The sequence below is a fragment of the Poromitra crassiceps genome, assembly GCF_964638095.1.
Source record: "Poromitra crassiceps genome assembly, chromosome: 16".
Taxonomy (NCBI): domain Eukaryota; kingdom Metazoa; phylum Chordata; class Actinopteri; order Beryciformes; family Melamphaidae; genus Poromitra; species Poromitra crassiceps.
Genome location: NC_139645.1, coordinates 24,431,540 through 24,452,576, shown reverse-complemented (window position 1 = coordinate 24,452,576; position 21,037 = coordinate 24,431,540). Strand labels below are relative to the sequence as shown.

At 44.6% G+C, this 21,037-nt stretch overlaps 1 protein-coding gene across 1 annotated transcript; it reads left to right on the top strand.

Moving 5' to 3' along the window:
- Positions 1 to 633: 633 nt before the first annotated feature.
- LOC310791007 (synapse-associated protein 1-like) lies at positions 634 to 13,513 on the top strand (the record flags this gene model as incomplete). Its single annotated transcript, XM_083652723.1, has 9 exons — positions 634 to 835; positions 1,949 to 2,067; positions 7,656 to 7,722; positions 8,269 to 8,342; positions 8,844 to 8,983; positions 9,916 to 10,067; positions 10,933 to 10,982; positions 11,073 to 11,226; positions 13,383 to 13,513. 9 exons carry the CDS (start codon positions 634 to 636, stop codon positions 13,511 to 13,513), a joined length of 1,089 nt encoding a protein of 362 aa, XP_083508849.1.
- Between the last annotated feature and the right edge of the window lie 7,524 nt (positions 13,514 to 21,037).

Here is a 21,037-nt window from a genome sequence, read left to right as displayed (position 1 = left end):
AACTGATCCTAGATCAATATGCTCATCTCATTGGTTATGAGCTAACGGACATAACTGATCCTAGATCAATATGCTCATCTCATTGGTTATGAGCTAAGGGACATAACTGATCCTAGATCGCTACTCCTACTCTGAGATGCTTGATAAATATGGACCATAATGTGGTGATGTGTCACTCCTCAGCATGTTTAATAAAGCATTTGCATAATAATGTATGTCCGCCCATTGGCGGAGATCATAATTACAGTCATCAGAATAAATTCAGGTTAAGTGCTTCCCATAGACAACCAGTGTAGAGCAATAAATATGTCATCAAACAAACCGAATGATATCCATCATATCAAAGATATAAAAGCCTGATTTGATATCAGATTTTTCAATATATCAGTGTTGTGTCAGTCATGATGTCATTTGACATGCTAATTTGGCTAACTAAAGGCATCTTACCACCTCTGTGGTGTGTCCCCTCCTCCCTCCTCCCTCCTCCCTCCCCCAGAGGAGCCAGCAGACTGGGAGAAGGAGCTGCAGCAGGAGCTCCAGGAGTACGAGGTGGTGAGCGAGGCCACAGACAGAGACGAGCAGTGGGACCAAGAGATCGAGAAGATGCTCCAGGCTGACAGCAGCTAGGTTGAAATGTTGAAAGGTTTTGGGTCGTGGCTGGGCTTGGAGAACCCGGCGTACCCAAAGAAGCATGATGACACGGACAACTTAGCCGAGGAGCGAGAAGAGAAGGTGGTCCAGGCACAGAACGAGGTAAACAAACAGCAAGCAGCCCAGGAAGACGAGCCAGCAGCCCGCCAGGAGAACTCCGAGCAGCCGGGGAGAGGACTGGGCGGTAAGACTACCCTACGTGCTTCTTAATCATCTCACTTTTAGATGTGGAACTCGTCATCAGTTAGTCAGCCTTGCTGTCCTCCATAAAAATGCCAGGTGTAACCTTATATACATGAAGATAATGCCATTTGGTGGAAGCAAATATGGTATAAGTGCATTACAGTATGTTGTGACTCTTGGGAGCATAGGTGGCCCCAGTGGGAATCAAACCAACAACCATGACAGTGTTCGTAGTGCTACTGAGCTACGTTACACAACCACAGTGGTGTATAAAGTACTCGAAAACCATACAAGTAAAAGTAAAGATATCTTCCCAGGAAAAGACTTTGGTAGAAGTCAAAGTCACTCATTAGAATATTACTTGAGTAAAAGTCTTAAAGTACTTGATATGTTCTGTACTTAAGTATCAAAAGTAATTTTCTGATATTAAATGTACGTATTGAAAGTAAAAAGTACAAGTAAATGCTGCAAAAATAATCAAGCAAAAGACATGCCTGGGCTTGAGTGGAAGTCTATTTCTTCTTCTTGACTTTTATAGCCGCTGGCAAACAACGTTATGTTGCATTACAGCCACCAAATGGAATGGCGTGTGGATCGTGATTAACGTAACTTGCAAACTAGGAGCACTGATTTGCCAAACCTGATTGCTTGCAGGCTACGCAATTTCTTCTGATTTTACTTTGTAACTAAGATGCTTGGGGGAAATGTATCCATTTTATTTGGGAAATGTAGTGGAGTAAAAGTATCCATTTTATTTGGGAAATGTATTGGAGTAAAGGTGAAAGTTGACAGAAATATAAATACTCAAGTAAAGTAAGGATACTCAGAAAAAATAAAGTATATTTTAAGTAAGTATTTACTTAGTTACATTACACCACTGATAGTTCCATTGAAATAAACTGCATTCTGTTCTGCGTGCTCCCCCTGTGTCGCTGTAGCAATGTTTTGATGACAGGTCTGCTACACACAAGAAACCTTTTCATCAAAGTACTGTACAAGTCAGAGTCCAGTAGCAAGTCACCAGAACAAAAAGTCAAGTCTCAAGTTTTCTCTTCATGCATCAAGTCAAGTCTCATGAAGCCCTAATCCCGTCCTCTCCCTCCTCTTTTTGAAGACTACATCTTCAGTTTTGCCACCAATGCCACCAAGAAGATATCGGAGTCTGTGGCAGGGACCGCTCAGACCATCAAGAAGAGCGTGGAGGACGGAAACATCGACGGCATCATAGACAAGGCACGCTGCTCTCTGCTTCTTGCACGGCGACATCATCAACAATTTGTATTGTCCTCATATTCACATAATATTCTTCATGAGGCAAATGGGACACGCTGATGATGTACCTTGATAAATGTAGTCTATTGTAGTGGTTTCCAAAGTCTGAGACTGTGGGCCTACCCTCAGACAAAGCTCAGAAAGCCATCCCTCCTACACACCCTCGACAATTAATTGAGCCAAGATAGCCTGATATTGCTGTAGCCTGTTTGACATACTTCAGATGACACCAATACATAAAAATGCCTGTCATAAGGTCTGCCTGAAGGAATTATTTGTTTCTGACTCTGGGAAAGTGGGGAAAACTGTAAAATTCCCAAAACTACTGATTATCTTAACTATTTCTTTAACCAAATCACACAAATTTAGACTATTCTAGGTTTAGGTTTAGGTTCTATGTGATCTCCTTTTGAGATATTTTATTCGCTGCCATTCACTGAGCCTCCCCTGAAACTGTCTGGAGACTCCCTGGGGAGGCCCGCCTCCCACTTTGAAAACCTCGGGTCTATTTATTGATTCAATTTTTACCTCGTTGATACAATATATGTATACGTTTGTTGTTGGTCATGATTAACGGTCCGCATCAACAGGGCTGAATCATTGACAGTGGTGGTGTAGTTAGGGATTGTTTGTTGTTGGTCATGATTAACGGTCCGCATCAACAGGGCTGAATCATTGACGGTGGTGGTGTAGTTAGGGATTGTTTGTTGGTCATGATTAACGGTCCGCATCAACAGGGCTGAATCATTGACAGTGGTGGTGTAGTTAGGGATTGTTTGTTGGTGGTCATGATTAACGGTCCGCATCAACAGGGCTGAATCATTGACAGTGGTGGTGTAGTCAGGAATGTCATACCGAATCGACCTGGATAGCTAGGCTTAGATAGTGAGGTAATATGCAGTTGTGCGGTGGTAGCATGGAGGGGGGTGTTTCCAGGACGCTGGATTACACCGTTAAGCCTTCTTGAGGTGTCGTGGGCCTAACTTAACGAAACGTCGGTGAAGGAAGGTGCCCACTTGAAAACCCCAATGACATGCTTCATACTGCTGTTGGCTAGGGTAGGTAACTGGTGATTTGTGTCTTGTTTATTAGTTTGTTAGCCTGTTAGCTTGTTTTATTCTGGATTGGGCTTCTAAATGTGTTTTTCCTCGGATTTTGGCACAAGGGATAGTAACATCTTGTCCTGTGTATTAATTAATACTAAAGCTAGCTTAGGCTAGTGACTGTTGTGAATAGTGCAGCTGACAACTAGGGAAAGACCTAGTGACAGCATGGAAAGACAGCTGACAGGAGGGATTAGACCCCACCGGGGCTGCAATGGGTTAGCTGCTCATTGTGGCAGTAGCCAAGGCCAATAGGCCATTGGTTACACCCAAACTTGCTACGAAACATAATTATGAAAAAACACCCCTAGAGTCTGCGAGAGCGGGGGCGGAAGATGACTCACCTATGGTTGACACGGTTATTGACTCTGGAACGGACTTGACTATGAGTAGGGAAAACATGTCAGTGGAAGCCACTAGTTCAGATGTAGATGGAAAGAAGCGTCAGGTTTGCTTGTGTGGCTGGCAGAAGGTAACAACTTTGAGGGGCCTTAGAATCCATCAAGGCAGGAAGAGGTGCTTGGTAGAGGGAACACAGGGAACCCGCATTGATAATTATTTCTTAAGAAGTTTATCAAGTCAGTCGGGTGAAGTCCAGCGACAGGAAGTAACCCACAGCTCGCAGGACATCAGCACCCCTGATGTTGAGGCAGGTCCTAGCACCGAGGAAAGCAGAGAGGCCAGCCAGCCAAAAAGGGAGAAGATTAGCGGTCAGAAGCCTAGAGTTAAGTGGCCAGGTGCAGCGGAAAGTAGGAAGTGGGAAGATATCAATAGTGATTTGGTTAGGATGTTAGAGAAGCTTAAAGGAACTGCTGAGAGTAAGTTGGAGAAAATGGGAGATTGTATTTATGATTATGGTAAGGAAAGGTTTGGCGTCTTTGAGAAAAGGAAGAAACTAGAGGGTGAGGTAGTTAAATCTAGGCGCCAACAAGAGATAGATAGACTTATCCAGGAGAGAAGACAGCTTAAGAGGCAGTGGAGGAAAGCTACAGAGGTTGAGAAGGAAGGCATTGATTGCTTGCAGTCAGATGTGAGGGATCGGTTGGCAGTTTTAAGAAGAGCAGAGAGCATTAGGAAAAATAGGAAAAAGAAAGAGCGAGCTAGAATAGCATTCTATAAGGATCCATTTAGATTTGTGAAGTCATTGTTTAGTAAGGAAAAGAATGGTAGCCTTATGGTACCTAAGCAGAAGCTTGAGGAATATTTGGAGGAGGTTCACAAAGATAGGGAAAGGTTTAGAGAGATGACAGTCCCAGCTGATATTCCACCTATTGGTGAAATAGAGAGCCAGTGTGATGATAGCCCACCAAGGTGGAAAGAAGTTCAAGAAGTAGTGAGACGTGCAAGGGCCTCTTCAGCCCCGGGTCCTAATGGAGTCCCCTACCGGCTGTATAAGAGTGCTCCATATGTGTTGCAGTTTCTATGGAAGCTGATGAAGGTAGTCTGGAAGAAGCAGGTTATTCCTAAGGCATGGCGTAGAGCAGGGGGAATCTTCATTCCTAAAGAAAGGGACTCGTTAGAGATAAGTCAGTTTAGACCTATCAGTCTACTGAATGTTGAAGGGAAGGTTTTCTTTAGTGTTGTGGCACAGAGGCTGTCTAGTTATCTAGAAAAGAATAGGCTAATAGATACTTCGGTGCAAAAGGCTGGAATTCCCGGCTTCTCCGGGTGCTTAGAGCACACCAGCATGATCTGGCACCAAATCCAGTCAGCTAGGCGTGAGAAGAGAGACCTGCATGTAGTATTCTTGGACCTGGCTAATGCTTTCGGGTCAGTGCCGCATAGTCTGTTATGGGAGGCCTTTGATTTCTTTAGAGTGCCAGGTAGTATAAAGAGCTTAGTTAAAGCCTACTTCTTAGATATTCAACTCTGCTTTACCACAGCAGAGTACACTACAGCTTGGCAGCAGCTGGAGATAGGCATTATGGCAGGGTGTACAATTTCCCCATTAGCTTTTACCATGTCAATGGAGATCATTATTAGGGCTTCAAAATGGGTAGTGGGTGGAGAAAGGCTGCAGGGAGGGCTGCGGCTCCCTCCAATTAGGGCATACATGGATGACATGACGACTATGACGTCAACCGCTCCATGTACTAGCAGATTGTTGGATAAGTTAAATAGTAATCTGCAGTGGGCTAGAATGAAAGTGAAGCCAAGTAAGTCCAGGAGTATTTCAATCATTAAAGGGAGGGTAGTAGGTAAGAAGTTTGTTATAAATGATGAGGTGGTGCCTACAGTGTTAGAGAAACCAGTCAAGAGTTTGGGAAGATGGTATGATGCAAGTCTCAGTGATAAGGGACAGTTTGAGGAGGTGAGGCAGGAAATGATTCAAGGTATTTCAAGTATAGACAAGTCAGGGCTCCCAGGAAAGTTAAAGTTGTGGTGTTTGCAGTTTGGATTGTTGCCTCGGTTGATGTGGCCACTGACAGTGTATGAGGTTCCCCTTTCAAAGGTAGAAAAGCTAGAAAGGATGATTAACTCATTCATTAGAAAATGGCTCGGAGTCCCACGCTGCCTAAGCAGTGTAGCCTTATATGGGAAAGGCATATTGGAATTGCCATTATCTAGCCTGACAGAGGAGTTCAAGTGTGCTAAGATTAGACTAGAAATGACTCTGACTCAGTCAAAGGATCCAGTGGTTAGGAGTGTAGCGCCCACAGTTAAAACAGGGAGGAAGTGGAACCCAAAGGAGGCAGTACAGCAAGCACAGTCAGCTCTTAGACACAGGGATATCATAGGTCAGGTGCAGCATGGGCGTGGAGGCTTAGGGTTGTGCATAGGGAAACCTGTGTGGAACAAGGCATCAGTAATAGAAAAGAGGAAGATGGTAGTTGAAGAAGTACATAGGCAAGAGGAGGCAGTAAGATGTACTAAGGCAGTGTCGCAGGCAAAGCAAGGACAGTGGGTGAACTGGGAGAGTGTAGAGAAGAGAAAGTTGAAGTGGAGAGAGTTGTGGAGCATGGAGGCCAGCAGAATTAGATTTATTCTAGGGGCTACTTATGATGTGCTGCCATCTCCCCAGAACTTAAATCAGTGGTTGGGCGAGGATGGTGCCTGCCCGTTGTGTTCTAGTGTATGTACATTGAGGCATATACTGTCAGGGTGTAAGGTCAGTCTCTCCCAGGGGCGATACACCTGGCGTCACAACCAGGTGTTGAAATGTTTGGCAGCTGCAGTTGAGGAAAAGCGGCTAGAAGTAAATTCTCTAGTTGCTAGCAAAGAGAATAGACAGATCAAATTTGTACGTGAGGGAGAAAAGATTAGACCAATTAAGGTCAGGCACAAGTTAGGGCAGCTAAGTGTAGGTGGAGCCTGGGAAATGAGGGTTGACTTGAATGAACAGCTAGTCATCCCAGCATATATAGTTAGCACCCGGCTACGTCCGGACTTGTTACTGTGGTCTGAGGTAGAGAAGAGAGTTTATTTTATCGAACTCACAGTCCCGTGGGAAGATCGAGTTGAGGAGGCTTATGAGCGCAAGAAAGCTAGGTATGCTGAAATGGCAGCAGAGGCAGAGCAGCGAGGTTGGAGGGCTCGAGTGCGGCCTGTAGAGGTGGGCTGCCGTGGTTTTGTGGCAAAGTCCGTTATTGCCTTACTAACTGAGTTGGGCATTCGGGGACGGAGCCTGAAACTTGCGGTTAGCAACATGTCTCAGGCAGCAGAACGAGCAAGTGAATGGCTGTGGATAAGGAGGAAACATGCTAGCTGGGGAGCTCGCTAAGGTCAGATTGATTGTTTGTTGTTGGTCATGATTAACGGTCCGCATCAACAGGGCTGAATCATTGACAGTGGTGGTGTAGTTAGGGATTGTTTGTTGTTGGTCATGATTAACGGTCCGCATCAACAGGGCTGAATCATTGACGGTGGTGGTGTAGTTAGGGATTGTTTGTTGGTCATGATTAACGGTCCGCATCAACAGGGCTGAATCATTGACAGTGGTGGTGTAGTTAGGGATTGTTTGTTGGTGGTCATGATTAACGGTCCGCATCAACAGGGCTGAATCATTGACAGTGGTGGTGTAGTCAGGAATGTCATACCGAATCGACCTGGATAGCTAGGCTTAGATAGTGAGGTAATATGCAGTTGTGCGGTGGTAGCATGGAGGGGGGTGTTTCCAGGACGCTGGATTACACCGTTAAGCCTTCTTGAGGTGTCGTGGGCCTAACTTAACGAAACGTCGGTGAAGGAAGGTGCCCACTTGAAAACCCCAATGACATGCTTCATACTGCTGTTGGCTAGGGTAGGTAACTGGTGATTTGTGTCTTGTTTATTAGTTTGTTAGCCTGTTAGCTTGTTTTATTCTGGATTGGGCTTCTAAATGTGTTTTTCCTCGGATTTTGGCACAAGGGATAGTAACATCTTGTCCTGTGTATTAATTAATAGGTCCCTTCCTTCTTTGAGTATGTGTCTGTCTGTGTGCTGACCTGTGCGTTTGTCTGCTTCCAGACTTTCCTCGGAGACTTCCAAAAGGAACAGCAGAAGTTTGTCCAGGAAAATAAGGCCAAGAGATCAGGTGGGATGCACAGCAATTTGCCTATTTCACACCCCACCCAATTCACCCAATTTGTGCCTAAAAGGCAGGAAGTAAAACAGGTGCAAGCAAGACATTGATTAAGGTTTCCAACTTCCAATCCGTTTAGGTGTTCCAGTGCCGTGGGTCTAATTAGTCTCTAAAATACTCAACAATCTATTAAAGCTATTTAGGCTGTAAAAAATGCTACCTTTTCTGTATAGGGGAGACTCATGGGTAACCATTAAACCCATTTTCATATCTTGAGGTGAGAGGTCAAGGGACCCCTTTGAAAAAAAATCCTCTGCCAAAATTTAGCCTTCATTTTGAGCGTTTTATTTTATTTTATTTTTTCACCTTTACATATCATCAGTGACATCGACATTGACGATGTCACTGATAATATTACCGATGTTGTACCGAAATTTGAATGTCTGGGGCCCCCAGATTTTTGTGACATCAAAGTGGGGTCACAAGCCAAAAAAGGTTGGGAACCCCCTGCCCTAATGTGTGATGAGTGAAGCTGCCTGTGCTGGCGTTTGTGCCCAGATGCAGCGGTGCCACCCTGGGTCGGCTACAACGAGGAAGAGACCATCCAGCAGCAGATCCTGGCTCTGTCTGCCGTGAGTCACGTACAGATCCTACACGATGTCAGCATGTGTTCTCTCATGTAACACGGCTTTGTTGAAAGCTCATCTCTGATTGGCCGATAATCGCTCTCTGTGGTCTGTTTCACACCTGATCCTATCAGTCTGCAGTTAAAAAACATCTGGTCCATGAAGCGCCACCTAATGTCTAAAACACATTAGTCTTTAGCTGCTGCACACGGTCCTGCTGGAGCATTTATAGGCAGAATCTTGTCAATCACATTAACTTATAATCAGATCATTTAAAGTCAACATTTTATCTCAAATGATTCATGTCCGATATTTTCCAACTCTCTTGACTGATGCCGATACCGATATTATTATTAATAATATTTATATATATATATTTATATATATTTATATTTATTTATTGATTGATTGATTTATTGATTTATTGATTTATTGATTTATTTATATTGCCGATATATGGTGCATCCCTAGTAAAAAGCGAGGCGCTGGTGATGTGTCTTCCTGTAGGACAAGAGGAACTTCCTGCGCGACCCCCCGGCCGGCGTGCACTTCTGCTTCGTCATGGAGGAGATGTACCCTCTGGCCACCGTCATGCTACAAGAAGACCAGCTGCTCAACCGCATGCGCTTCGACCTGGTCCCCAAACAGTCAGTAGGGCGTGTGTGTGTGTGTGTACGTGTGTGTGTACGTGTGTGTGTACGTGTGCGCGTGTGTGGTCTAATTAATGTCGCAGAGTTCCCACAGTCATGCAATACCTGGAAAACTGGAAAAGTCATGGAATTTCAATATTTTGTTTTCCAGGCCTGGAAAAGTCATGACATTTGTAAAATCATTGAACGTTTTGGAAAAGTCATTGATTTTGTTGTGTGTAATGAAATTAATTGTTATGGGTAATCTTTTTTTTATTATAAACATTTGAATGGAAAATTCATGATTTCTTTTCCAATAGCTCCCATGCAATGTGACCGACTGCCTCTAAATCAATACCAGATTATTACTAGACTGGACAAATAAGACACACCTCATTATATTTGATTTGAGTGATTCTCAATCATGAATTTTATGGAAGATTCATGATTTCTTTCAATAGCTTCCATGTAATATGATGCCATGACTAAAGCACTAAAATTCCAAGTGCAAGTATGTTCCGCATATTTTAAGTCTGTTAAGCATATTTTAGACCATGGGAAAAAATACTAAAACTGAAAGTATAATAATAGCATTCATATTACAATAATCAAGAATGATAATAAAAACAACAGTAATAATACAACATTTATGCATATTAGTCCAGAATTTTATCAAAATACCTCACTCAGTTTAGGACGTAAGTACCCTAAAGCTTTATTTTTTACACTATGGCACCTTTCAAAACCCCATAGACATAATGTAGTATTGATCAATTCTACAATTAATATGTGATCAATAAAAATCATTATAACCATCGTATCAGATGTGGACGACAGTGATTGGACGATATCTGACTCTTATTTAGAGCTCAATTATTTTGGTTTCTATGTCAATGTAACCCTGGTCCGGTCCATTATGATGACTCACCTGTGTTTGTGTTTGTTTGTAGTGTGAAGGAGGAGGCGTTCTGGAGGAACTACTTCTACCGGGTGTCTCTGATCAAGCAATCGGCCCAGCTGACGGCGCTGGCAGCCCAGCAGCAGCAGAGGGAGGAGGGGGACAGAGGGGCCAGTGTCTCCCCTGAGAACGTCACCTTAACAGGTTAGAGGGAGGAGGGGGACAGAGGGGCCAGTGTCTCCCCTGAGGACGTCACCTTAACAGGTTAGAGGGAGGAGGGGGACAGAGGGGCCAGTGTCCCCTGAGGATGTCACCTTAAAGGTCCCATTCCGTGCAAAACCTGTTTTTACTTGTAAATGCATATATACTGCTGTCATCCCTCCCTGTAATGAGTGGTCACAAGCTCAGAACTGCCACAGTTGGATTTGTCCCTATCCAGCTTCCCCCTGCAGTCTCCTTCAAGCCACGCCCCCTAATGCTCTGTTCCCCCAGACGGGTTAATGTGATGTCACTCGGGTCCTTAAACATATTGCGCACGGTCTCTCTCACACAAGCTACCTGCACCATTTTGTCTATAGCCACAAAATTAACACTTCTAGCTGGAGCGACGCCAACTGTACATGATCCAGCAACTGCGGAGGTGCATTCGGTAAGTCTAGGCATTTTGAGATGTCCGCTTTAGCGTAGCAACCGTTAAGTTAGCGATAGCTCGTTGCTAACGTTAGTTGTGGACACAACCTAGCGTGCTGGTCCACAGACGCTAATCTGATTGGAACTGTTAGTTCTGAATATATTATAGAAACAGGCCATTCTTGGGACGCAACGAGATGAGGAAGTGACAACTCCGTCAGAACAAACAGGGTTGCTATATTTTCGACAAATTAATCCAGAATCATGTTTTATGGACCAGAGACACACGTTTTTAAGAGGTTACAGCTGCACGAATTGGGACCTTTAATATATATGTGTGTGTATGTATATATATATATACATACATACGGTATATATATATATATATACACACATATCCTAGCCACTAAATTAACAAATATATATCATTTCTTTGCAGAAAATGTCAGACCAAAAACCCCACCTGTTTCCATCAGTGACATGCAGAAGGTAAGAGTGCTATACTGTGGATGTGGTGGTTGTGTATGCTCAGTATGTATACAAGTGGCTGAGGAAGAAGCTCTCTGTTTTCAGTCCCAGCCGGCCCAGGAGGAAGAGGAGGACATGTGTTCGAGTCCCGGGGTGTCGGAGTTTGTGAGCGACGCGTTCGACTCCGCCAACATCAACCAGGACGACCTGAAGAAAGAGATGGAGCAGCTGGTGCTGGATAAGAAGGACAGCCCCTCTCCTGAAGGTCGGCTTTCTTACACTTTTGTTTCATCCTTTAGGGAACTGTGTGTCTGTTACATTTCTTAAGCTGGAAATGAGACAGATATCGTTTTGTTGTGTTGGTATTTCTGATGATTTTCTTTTCATGTTACAACATGTAAGCTGAAGAAGTAAACTATGAACCAGGGAACCACTCTCTCAACAGAAGACGGCTTTAAAAGAACACTGTCAATCTATCGGCATTCAAGCTGCTGATAAAGACGATATTTTGTGCCGATGTTACAGATTTTTTATTAAAAAAAAAATCCAAAAATCAGAAGCGCTCTTGTTTCCCACCGAATTTTATATTTGGTAGGGTGGAAAAGCCTGGGAAAGAGCATTGAGGCCAAAAATGTAATTAAATGTATATTAATAATAATAACTACAACAATAACTACTACTACTACTACTACTACGGCACTCGGTAGAGCGCATCATACCTCTGCCAGCCTTTCTAAGTGTCGTGGTGTTACGTGAATCCGTTTAGAAGTTAGGCTCCTTTTTGTGATTGCCATGCCCCCTTTTGGTCAGTGAAAGCAAGTTGAAAACAAGAGCTTCGATACCGGAAGCTAGGCAATATTACCTTCAAAATAAAAGCGCTAATTTATTAAAACCAATAGGCTATAATGCTGCTGCTGGGTGTACAGACCAGTCAACTCACTATGGGTTCAAATGGACTTTTGGAAGGCACAACATTGTATGTTTATTTACAACAGGTTTCTCTGCAAATGTTTTCTTTATTTCCTCTTTGGTACTTGGGGGATTTTGGATCACACAAAAAAACATTGCAGCAGTACTTTGATTTAAATGTCATTATTTTGACGGTTATAACCGGACGTTTCTGTTTTATTCTGGCTGACTTGATGCTGCTGAACCTGTGAGCAAATCTCTTTTAGATTTAGATCTCTTGTTGATGTTGTGATGCAATTGGGTCTTCCCTGTCTTTTATTCCCGTGTGCCTTGGTATCAGAAATATAAATATAGTGTATAAAGAATAAGATTGATTGATTGATTGATTGATTATTTTATTTGGTCTCCCTTAGGAGAAACTTGTTGTGGACGACAAGCTCAAGCTGCAGCATACAGATAACAGTAGCAGTGATACATACAGAAACACCAGCCCAACACCATGGGCATCAACACATCTACTATAACATAAAATTTATCATGACAGTTATCATGACATGTGACATCATCCCCACACACATTTAGCATCCACCCACATTCCCACCCTGGATGTGCCACTCACCCACACACACACATGCACAGTTGCGCACGCTCTCTCTCTCACACACACACACACACACACACACAGGTCGCAAGTACAAAAAGTATCTGTAGTAGGCTACATGGTCCTCAGGTCCGTCTGTCCTCTCTTAGCTGCTCATTAATAAGGTTAATTGATTGAGGGACAAACGAGTTTTTATAACGATTGTGTTTGCACAAAGGGACCCTGTACCTCCTTCCTGACTGTAAGAGCTCAAACTGGGAGTGCAGTACATGCGAGGGGTCATCTAAGATGTTGTTGGCCTGCCGAGTAGCAGACTGGACATATATGTCCTGGAGACCAGGGGGTGGGGGCTGCCCCATTACCTTCCCTGCTGTCTTGACCAAGTTGGATATTTGAGCTTTTGTCTTAACCGTTAGGTTTCCGAACCAGCTAGTTATTCCATAGCGCAGCACCGACTCAATGGTCGCTCTATAGAAAATCAACATAATATTTCTACTTACACCAAAGACTCTCAGACGCCGCAGAAAATGAAGGCGCTGATGAATCCTAGAGCAGATATTTGATAAGCAGCTACTTGGCTGTGTCTGGGTGTGGGCTAAACACTGGACCAGCTTGTTACTGCATAGCCTCATAGTTTTTTCAATGGCTATTATGATATCCATCATATCAAAGATATACAAGCCTGATTTAATATCAGATTTTTAATCATAGTCAATATATCAGTGTTGAGTCAGTCATGATGTCATTTGGCATGCTAATTTGACTAACTAAAGCCATCTTACCACCTCTGTGGTGTGTCTCCTCCCCCCTCCTCCCTCCTCCCTCTTCCCCCCTCCTCCCTCCTCCCTCCCCCCTCCTCCCTCCCCCCTCCTCCCTCCTCCCTCCTCCCTCCTCCCTCCTCCCTCCCCCAGAGGAGCCGGCAGACTGGGAGAAGGAGCTGCAGCAGGAGCTCCAGGAGTACGAGGTGGTGAGCGAGGCCACAGACAGAGACGAGCAGTGGGACCAAGAGACCGAGAAGATGCTCCAGGCTGACAGCAGCTAGGGGGCGCTGCCTCTCCTCTGCACAGTCACTGATTTGCTGCCCCCCCCCCAATGGACGACTAGCAACCCATGCTGCACAAAGGGACTAAATATGATTCCCCTCTATATGTATATGATTACCATCTGTCCACTTGTATCCATGCTTCTGTAACTCAGGGTTCCTACGCAGGTCTGGAAAGTGAATAGTTTGGGGATTTGAAAACAAAAGTCTGGGAAAAGTATGGAAAATGTTGTACTTCAGGTCTGATACACACACAATTCTAGCTTTGATCTTGGTCTAGACCCACTTTGAATACACAGCTTGTGTTGATGTGAAGAATAATGTTCAGATAGAGGGATGCTCTTATGAGCCAGCCACTGTCAGCATGCATTATATCAAATAGCTGCACCAACATCACATCTAGTCAAGAACATCGGCCATATGTGAAAGAAAGCATGTAGGAACCCTGCCGATCATCTCACATATTCTGATCTTTCTTCATCAGACCAGATCTAGATCTAGGTCTGCGTTAATCATATTGAACACCAGACAACATCTTCAGAGGAAAAAGTATGTGATTTTCTTTGATTGAAAATGTGTAAGGACCCTGGGACCTGATACAAGTTTGAGATATGATTATATCTTCTTGCTTTGCCCTGTTCATGAGAGGTATGTACTGAGGCGGAAAGCCGCTAGAGGGCGCTCCAGTACAAAGTGCCAGGCACTTTCTTCTGATGGGGGGGCTGTTTGAAATCCTAGATCCACGTCTGAGTTAAGTATCTTTCAGCTGCTGCTTGCAGGTGGTTTGTACAGTAAAGTCTGTAGTATAGTTACAGTACAGTAGAGTCAAATCTATGTCGATAAAGAGGATTGATTTGTGGCACTTTGCACAGCAGCACTTCAGACACTATTTCCCTTTCATTCTCCTTTCACATGTTTCTATTTCATTTGGACAAAGTTGGAAATGTGCGCATGTCTTTGTTCAGCTACACGGCTTGTTTCTCTGTAGCTGAAGTATTGTACATGTGTTCTCTATTTTATCTTTTCCTTCAATAAAGATTCAAATCTGTTACAAAAGCAACCAGTAGACTGTGGCTCAACTTGATACATACACGGTGGAAATAATGACTTCAGGGAGTATGAGATATATATATACCGTAATTCTGCCAATAAGAGCCCGGGCGCTTATTATGCTAAATCAATTTGGACCCGGTGGGAAATGGAAGACCTGGTGGCAATTAGAGTACAGGCGCTTATTCTAAGTATTACCATATATATATATATATATATATATATATATACACACACACCCGCAGCTGCATCTGGAACTTGTGATTGGTAACCAGGGTTGGGAAGTTTATTTTTAAAATGTAATCGGATACCATTAATAGTTACCTGTCAAAATTGTAATCAGTAATCCAAGTATCACAATATAAAGGAATGCAACTGATTATTCTACTTTTTGATTACTTTTGAACAAATTTCCTCTTGCATTTGACTACTGGAACTCCTCAGGATCCGCGCCCCTCCTCCCAAAAACAACAACAACAACAACAGCTTTGCTAATTTTGTCTTATCTGTTTTTCAATAATAATAGGCTACAATATATAACATAATCTTACCTTTATTTTCGGTACATATATATGTGTGTGTATATATATATATACTGTATATATATATATATATGCCAGATGGTTTGTTCACAGAACCATCTGTGAGCTCGTCTTTGGAAACTGTATGTTCGAACCCTGGCAGGTGATTGGATGAACCATCTGTCTATCATCGCTTCTAGCTGTCGTCACACCTAAATCCCGCCCGCAGCTGCCTCTGGAACTTGTGATTGGTCACCAGGGTTGGGAAGTTTATTTTTAAAATGTAATCGGATGCAATTAATAGTTACCTGTCAAAGATTGTAATCAGTAATCCAAGTATCACAATATAAAAGTAATGTAACTGATTATTCTACTTTTTGATGAGTTTTGAACAAATTTCCTCCTGCATTTGATGACTGGAGCTCCTCAGCACCCCAACAACAACAACAACAACAACAACAACAACAAAGAACAGCTTTGCTAATCTTGTCTTATCTGTTTCTCAATAATAATATAATATATAATAATATAATAATCGTGTTTACATCTTTGGATTACAGAGCATCATTTTCTTAGAAACCCAGTCATTTATTTCTTGGCTGCACTCACTGGTCATTTCTAAGAGCCAAGTGTTTTTAGGTGTTATTTATTTTGCACCTTAAGATATCAAAACATAAAGTAGACAATAAAAGAGTCAATATTTACAGTGCACAGCGAATTGGATCAATAAATCCACAATCAATAGAATCTACAATACATGTAATCAGTTACTTTCCCAGCCCTGATGCGTCACCAGGCTCTCTCAGAGGGGAGAGCATAGGAGGAGAGAGAGAGCCTGGCAGTTACTGAGGCAGGAAGACAGAAGAAGACCCGCCCCCGTCTTCCGGTGGCCTGTGTGCTGCAGTGTTTTCCTTCCCCCACAGAAATGCAACAGCAGGCAGTCAGTCGCTACGAGTTAGAGACAAAATAAGAAGCATGGACATACCAAACGAAGTGTTTGTTTTGAGCTAACTCTCGTCACTCGCGTCGCCCATGTTTTCTAAACGGAACGCAAGAATTGAGCGGAATATTGTTCCTGGAGCACAGCACGGTCTTCCGCCCAGAGCCGGAAACACTCGGAGCGACGTTTTGTTCATCATCATCCAGCCCTGCTGCCACGACACTTCTCTATACAGGCTGAGGCGGAGCAAAGTAACTGTTGACAGTGGAAGTAAAGTGTGTCGCAGTTCAACTCAGAGTCACACCGACACCATTTTGAGAGAGCAGAGAGAAGACGCAGGGTGAGTGTTGATAATACATTATTATTCATATTATTATTTTATTCAGGGATGAAACTAGTCACCTTTAGGTGACAGTCACCTTCTCGCACTTGTGCTGCTAAGTAAGTGAATGGTTTCTGAGTGGTTTAGTGTCTCTGCCCTGGCTGATATCTGTCACCTTTTTCCACTGTCTGAGTTCACATCTGTTGATTGTAAAAGTGTCTGAGTCAGTTTGTTACTGATCGCAGGTGTTTTACTGCGTTCACCTGCCTCTTTTCCTCTCTCTCAAAGTAACGCTCATAGAAAAGATGTAACAGTGAGATAATGGCGTCAGTAAAACAAACAGGGAAGTTGATGTGGGCGGTGGCCCTGTACTTCACAGAAGACCGACATGACGCAGTTTATTAAACCGTTAAATTAACCCAGTTTTATTCCATCTGTGTGTCTGAGACTCTGCGAGATGAGCGTCTTTCAGTCACATGACTCCTCATAAAGAGAGAAACGGCTTGTTGACTTTCTGCAGACAGATCAGGACTTCAGAGCGAGGTGGGAACATCGACATATATATATTTAATATAGTTTAATGGGTGGTAAACTATCTGCTTCATATTAGGCCTACAGAGGGCGCTACTAACTAAGATGACATGCGTCGACTTGCCTACAGAGCAGACTGCTGTGATGCGTTTGAGTCATCCGCCTCTCGTCTCTGAGGGCGGGTTCACGGCTGATTTCTCATAAGCCAGCAGTGTTTCACTGAAATCTGTAACCACCGTGTGTGACCACAGAGGGGCGCTGTTGCACATGTTCTGCACATTTAGGCACCTGACAGTATCCACCTGACACTACAGACAGACGAGGATCTGCTAGAAAATGAAGTCATTCAAGACAAGTGTTGATAAAAAAGAAATAATGAATGAAGCTTGTGTGTGTAGGTGTGTGTGTGTGTGTGTGTGTGTGTGTGTGTGTGTGTGTGTGTGTGTGTGTGTGTTAGTGCTGCACGATTTGGGGAAAAGGTGCGATTTGCGATTGTGATATAAACAAATGGTATCTAGGGATGTGCCGATATGAGTTTTGGCCGGTATAACCTTGAACAAAAATACCACGGTTTCACGGTATCACAGACTAAAATAGCTACAAGAAATATATTACAATTTCAAATATATAAAAAAATAAAACAATTTGAAATAAAATTATCTTTAAAAAAACAAGAGAATACAGCATAATATTTTTTATAATAAAATCGTTACAAATTACAGTATATAGAAATGTACTCTTCCCAACATCCTGTGATGTGATATCAGTCTGTTTGAGACATTTGCACTGTGTTACAGCACATAGGCTGTGTAAGATGGCTCAGACTGCAAAGTTAGTTACATGTCTTCCCAGTAATACAATGAGTAATACTGTACACATGCAGTTTATTTCTTTTGTGGCGACAGATTACAGTCAACGCCACATTCGTGAGTTTTCTTTTTTTAGAGAGAGAGTTATGCACAGAATTTACATGCAGACCCTGAAGGGTGCTTCTGCAGCTGCGAGAGGTGAGTGACGTGCAGACTTTACATGCAGACCCTGAAGGTTGCTTCTGCAGCTGAGAGAGGTGAGTGACGTGCAGACTTTACATGCAGACCCTGAAGGTTGCTTCTGCAAATGCAAGTGTTTTCTCTGCTCTCGGTTAATGTCACTATATTCTTCAACGCAGTGGGTCATTACCTGCTGTACACTTAACGTGCACTACTTCTGATGCGAGTCATTATGAGCAATGACTCGCACCCACTCCACGGCGTGCTAGTCAAATACAGGAGTACATTCAGTGAGAGACTGATTCCACCTAGATGCAACACGGAGAGGCACAGGAAATCATTCCTGCCTGTGGCCATTGGTCTATTTAATGCCTCTCTTAACACATTCACTGCCAGCCGTTTTTTTTTTACTGTAGGTAGGTTCTGCCAGAGGTTTTTTTTGAGGATTCTGGCTCATCTTTCAAGACCCGAGGATTCTTTTCTGCTAAGATTTTGTGAACACACAATATCTCAAAAGAACTATTAGAATGTGTGCTTTCTCTGTCTAAAAGAGTTAGTTTGTAGAGTTAGTAGTTATGTAAGCATTAGCAGTTGAATACAGCATGGTTTCAGCGTCAGAAAAATTATTCTGAGATAAACGGCTTTTTGTGAAATTCGATAGAACAGTCACTTTAACCATTCATTTCAAGATTCAAGATTCAAGATTCAAGATTTTTATTGTCACTCCATGGTACAAGTATCACGTGTGAAATTCTTGTGCTGTGGACTCCGTTTACGACATAGTACAAATAGGCAACAAGCAATGAGCAATAGGCAATAAGAAATAGGCATCAATAAGCAATACTAAGCAGCAATAGGCAATGAGGCAGAATAGCGATAAGACAAGTCAGTGGCATATTCATTGCACATAGGTGCACATGTCATGTGCATACGTTAGACGTGTTCGGACATTTTAATTCGACGTATTTGACATACAGTGCAAATAGCATGTACCTTATTAAACATACAATTAAACATTAGGCATTGTGCATACGTTAGACGTGTTCAGACATTTTAAATTCGACGTAATTGACATACAGGTGCAAATAGCATGTACCTTGTTAGACATACAATTAAACATTAGGCATACATAATGGTAGCAGCTGCAGTACGGTACGGTACGACTACTACACTATTTGTGTATGTTAAGGAGTCTCGTGGCCTGCGGGAAGAAACTGTTCCTCAAGCGATTTGTGCGTGCTTTTGGAACCCTGTATCTCCTCCCTGAGGGTAGCAGGGAGAACAGGCTGTTGTGGGGATGGTTTGTGTCTTTGATGATCTTCAGGGACCTCCTGAGGCACCGCTGGTTATACAGTTCGTGCAGTTCTGGCAACTCATCTCCTGTTACGTGCTGGGCCGCGCGCCTCACCCTCCGTAGCGCCCTGCGGTCCATGGTGGTACAGTTCCCGTACCAGGCGGTGAAGCAGCCAGTCAGCAGGCTTTCAACGGTGCCTCTGTAGAAGTCCCTGAGGATTTCTTTCCTTAGCCCAAACTTCTTCAGGCGCCTGAGTCCGTGTAATCGCTGTTGGGCCTTTTTGACAACAGTGGCGGTGTGGCCGGCCCAAGTCAGGTCCTGGTGGATGTTGACTCCCAGGTACTTGAAGCTGTCCACCCTTTCCACCACTGTGCCGTTGATGGTGATTGGGGGGTGTGTGCCCCCCCCTCTCCTGTAGTCCACAATGATCTCCTTGGTCTTGGAGACGTTCAGAGAGAGGTGGTTGTCCTGGCACCATTGTTCCAGGACCCTCACCTCCTCTCTGTAGGCCGTCTTGTCGCCCCCCGAGATCAGCCCCACGACTGCTGTGTCGTCTGCAAACTTCACGATGGTGTTTGAAGTTTGAGTCGCCACGCAGTCGTGGGTGTAGAGGTCGTACCAGAAGGGGCTGGAGACGCACCCCTGGGGCGCTCCTATGCTGATGGTCAGCGGGGAGGAGGTGAGGTTGCACACCCTCACCACCTGGCGGCGGTCTGTCAGGAAGTCCAGGATCCAGTCGCACATCGCTGTGTTTAGTCCCAGGTCCCTGAGTTTGCTTACCAGCCTGGAGGGTACTATGGTGTTGAATGCTGAGCTGTAGTCCACGAACAGCATTCTCACATAGGTGTCCTTCCAGGGCGGTGTGGAGCACGTGTGCCACTGCATCCGCTGTGCTCCTGTTGGGGCGGTATGCAAACTGTAGCGAGTTGTGGTCCGGGGGGAGTGTGGGACGGATCTTTGATATGACCAGCTTTTCAAGGCACTTGCTGGCTATTGGCGTAAGGGCTATAGGGCGCCAGTCATTGAGGCTGGTCACTTTTTGCTGTTTGGGAATGGGGATGATTGTTGCTGCCTTGAAGCAGGAGGGAACTCGTCGGAGGGAGAGGGACTGGTTGAAGATGTCTGTGTACACGGCTGCCAGCTGGTGGGCGCAGGCCTTGAGGACCCGCCCGGGGATGCCGTCCGGGCCGGCCGCCTTGCGTGGGTTGATACGCAGGAACGACCGGCACACTTCATCCTCAGTGATGGTGAGGGGGCGGTCTGTGGGGGGTGGGGGGGGGTTGGTGGTTAGGTGGGAATGGGGGCGGGTGGGGGTGCTGAGGGGTGGGGGGGAGGAAGGGGGGAGGGGAGGTGATCGGGGGGGGGGAGAGGAGGAGGGGTGGGGGGGGGCGGAGAGGGGGAGGGGTGATGGGGGGGGAGAGGTGGCAGGGGGGGGAGGAGAGGAGGAGAGGGGTGATGGGGGGGGGGAGGTGGGGGGGGTGGGGGGGAGGAGGGATGGGGGGGAGGAGAGGGGGAGAGGGGTGGGAGAGGGGGGGGGGGGGGAGGGGAGGCGCTCTGGCAGAGGGGTCGAACCTAGCGTAGAACGCGTTGAGTTCGTCCGGTAGGGTGGGTGACGTGCTGGGGTTCTGTCGTTTCACCTCTTTGAAGTCTGTGGCAGCATGGAGCCCTCTCCACAGGTGTCTGGGGTTGTTAGTGTCCAGTTTTGACTCCAGCTGCCTTCCATAATCTCTCCGTGCTATTTTTATAGCGGTCCGGAGGGCATATTGTGCCTGCTTGTATTGGTCAGTTGTGCCAGAGCTGAAGGCGGTGGTCCTGGCGTGAAGGGCAGCCCTGACGTCGCTGTTGACCCAAGGCTTTTGGTTCGGCATTATTTTGAC